General features: G+C 37.9%; 1 protein-coding gene across 10 annotated transcripts in view; it reads right to left on the reverse strand.

The window, feature by feature from the left end:
• The window catches only part of LOC104875761 (merlin), a 74,067-nt gene that overhangs the window by 35,304 nt on the left and 36,770 nt on the right, over positions 1-1,993 (reverse strand). For 5 of the 10 annotated variants that reach the window (XM_033763526.1, XM_033763527.1, XM_033763536.1 and 2 more), the window contains one exon: positions 7-519. The exons of the other annotated variants lie outside the window; for them this stretch is intronic. In XM_033763526.1, coding sequence (XP_033619417.1) covers positions 453-519 — 67 coding nt within the window. In that variant the 3' untranslated portion in view covers positions 7-452. Of the gene's footprint in view, positions 1-6; positions 520-1,993 lie in introns of those variants that run through there. 10 annotated transcript variants of the gene reach the window in all.

Below are 1,993 nucleotides of genomic sequence, written 5' to 3' on the forward strand. Positions count from 1 at the left end.
AGGATCCATGGACAACTTCATACCAACCATCAGACCCAGCAGCTACAAATCACCCCACTTTGGGGACCTCAGGTGGGCATCAGTATGCCAGCTCCTCCTCTCTGAGGAACCCTGTAGTTCCATCAGCACCGGTCAGTCTACCCTCTGTGGCAGCCCAGGCACCATCTGATTTGGAAGCTATGGACACTTCTCCATAGATATATCCCATCTTTCAGTCTCCTCCAGTTTCAAGTACCTGACACCCTTGGGGGAAGTAGAGGAGCATTATAGAATCCTCTGCCACCTCTCCCTGGCCCGACAGTGAACTTGTGTTCCAAACCTCTGTCCAGTTTTTCTAGCTTAGACCTTGCCCTAAACCTACCACTCTCCTCTCTTCCTCGTCTGTTTGCCTCATAGCCCTTATGCCTCGTATTTTTCCATAGTATGTACATAAAATCCTGGTTATTTTTAATCTACCTGTGTTCATGTGTCATCTTGCTCTTTCTCCATTGTTGGTGGGAGTGCAGACTGGTGCAACCACTATGGAAATCAATACAGAGATACCTCAAAGAGCTGGGACTAGAGGTTCCATTTGACCCAGCCATCCCTCTGCTGGGTATCTTTCTAAAAGAATTAAAAGAATCATACCACAGTGATATACGCACACCTATGTTTATAGCAACACAGTTTGTAATAGCCAAAACTTGGAAACAGCCCATTTGCCAATCAGTTGGAAACTGGATAAAGATGTGGTTTTTCTATTAAATGGAATACTACTCAGCCATCAAGAATGAGAAATTAGATTCACTCATAGGAAAATGGATACATATTGAGGACATACTCTTAAGTGAAATACATAAATCACACATGTAAATACCAAATAGTTTCTCTGGTGTGAAAAACTATAATAGTACGTAACATCCTAATGAGATAATTGACCATGTGAAATAGGAAGAAAAGGGCTAAAGGTGTAGGGAAAGTGGGAAGGGTAGGGAAAGGTAATAAGGGAAAAGAAAAAAATATGAGAAAATGGAAATAAAGCGTTTGTAAATGGGGAGGAGAGGAGGGGATGAAGGGAGTGCAGCGACAAGGGGAAAAAAATAAGAAACAAGACCTGCCATGTAAAGGTACAAGATCCCAATAATCAATGTAATTTTACTGTATACCTAAAATGTACCAATAAACTCAATAAGAGAACTATATATACATACATATATATATATAATGATCAGCCCTCTTTATTGTCATAGAATTTTAAATTAAAACAATTGGAAAATAATTTTACCCGGTTAGGATTTAACCATATCTGCCTCACAAGAGCAAGGTCCTGAGTTCAATTCTGAGGACCAAAAAAAAATTTTTTTTAACCTAGTAGACACAAAAAATTAAAACCTAATATATAGTAAAACAACATATTATATAGTAAATGTGAAGAAATCCTTTCTTTGTTGGTGAAAAAATAAACTGGGCTCGATATTCTGAATGGACATTTCACATTATCCATTGAAATTTTCAACTTTTATCTGCTCTTATGAGTAATTCAGCGTCCATCAAAGTGCAAAGTAACTTGTACTTGGACACAAAGATGTACAAATAGGGATACTCATCACGGTACTTTTTTATAATAGCAAAAAAATGTAGGACAGTACTGTATCATACCTCTATGAATGTAAAATATCTAGTACCTGCTCTATGATACATAGTAGGGAAGGTGCTTTCTCAGAGCTACATTTAATGATATTATTCTAGAATGTTCTCTCTCCAGATGACGATTAAGAGGCTAACAGAAAAAATGGTGCCAGGTACCACAGCAGCAACAGAACTTTGCTGTTTTCTGGATATTATTCTTTCTTTTTCTTTTCTTTTTTGTTTTTGTAATGGAATGTGCTGAATGTCTATAATTTTGTTCAGATGACTGCAGAACCTGGAAAAGCTGTTGCCGCTATCGATGCATACATAACATACTATTATTAGTCTTTATACACACACACACACACACACACACACACACACA

Source organism: Fukomys damarensis, unplaced genomic scaffold, assembly GCF_012274545.1.
Source record: "Fukomys damarensis isolate Sample0158 unplaced genomic scaffold, DMR_v1.0_HiC HiC_scaffold_15, whole genome shotgun sequence".
NCBI lineage: Eukaryota > Metazoa > Chordata > Mammalia > Rodentia > Bathyergidae > Fukomys > Fukomys damarensis.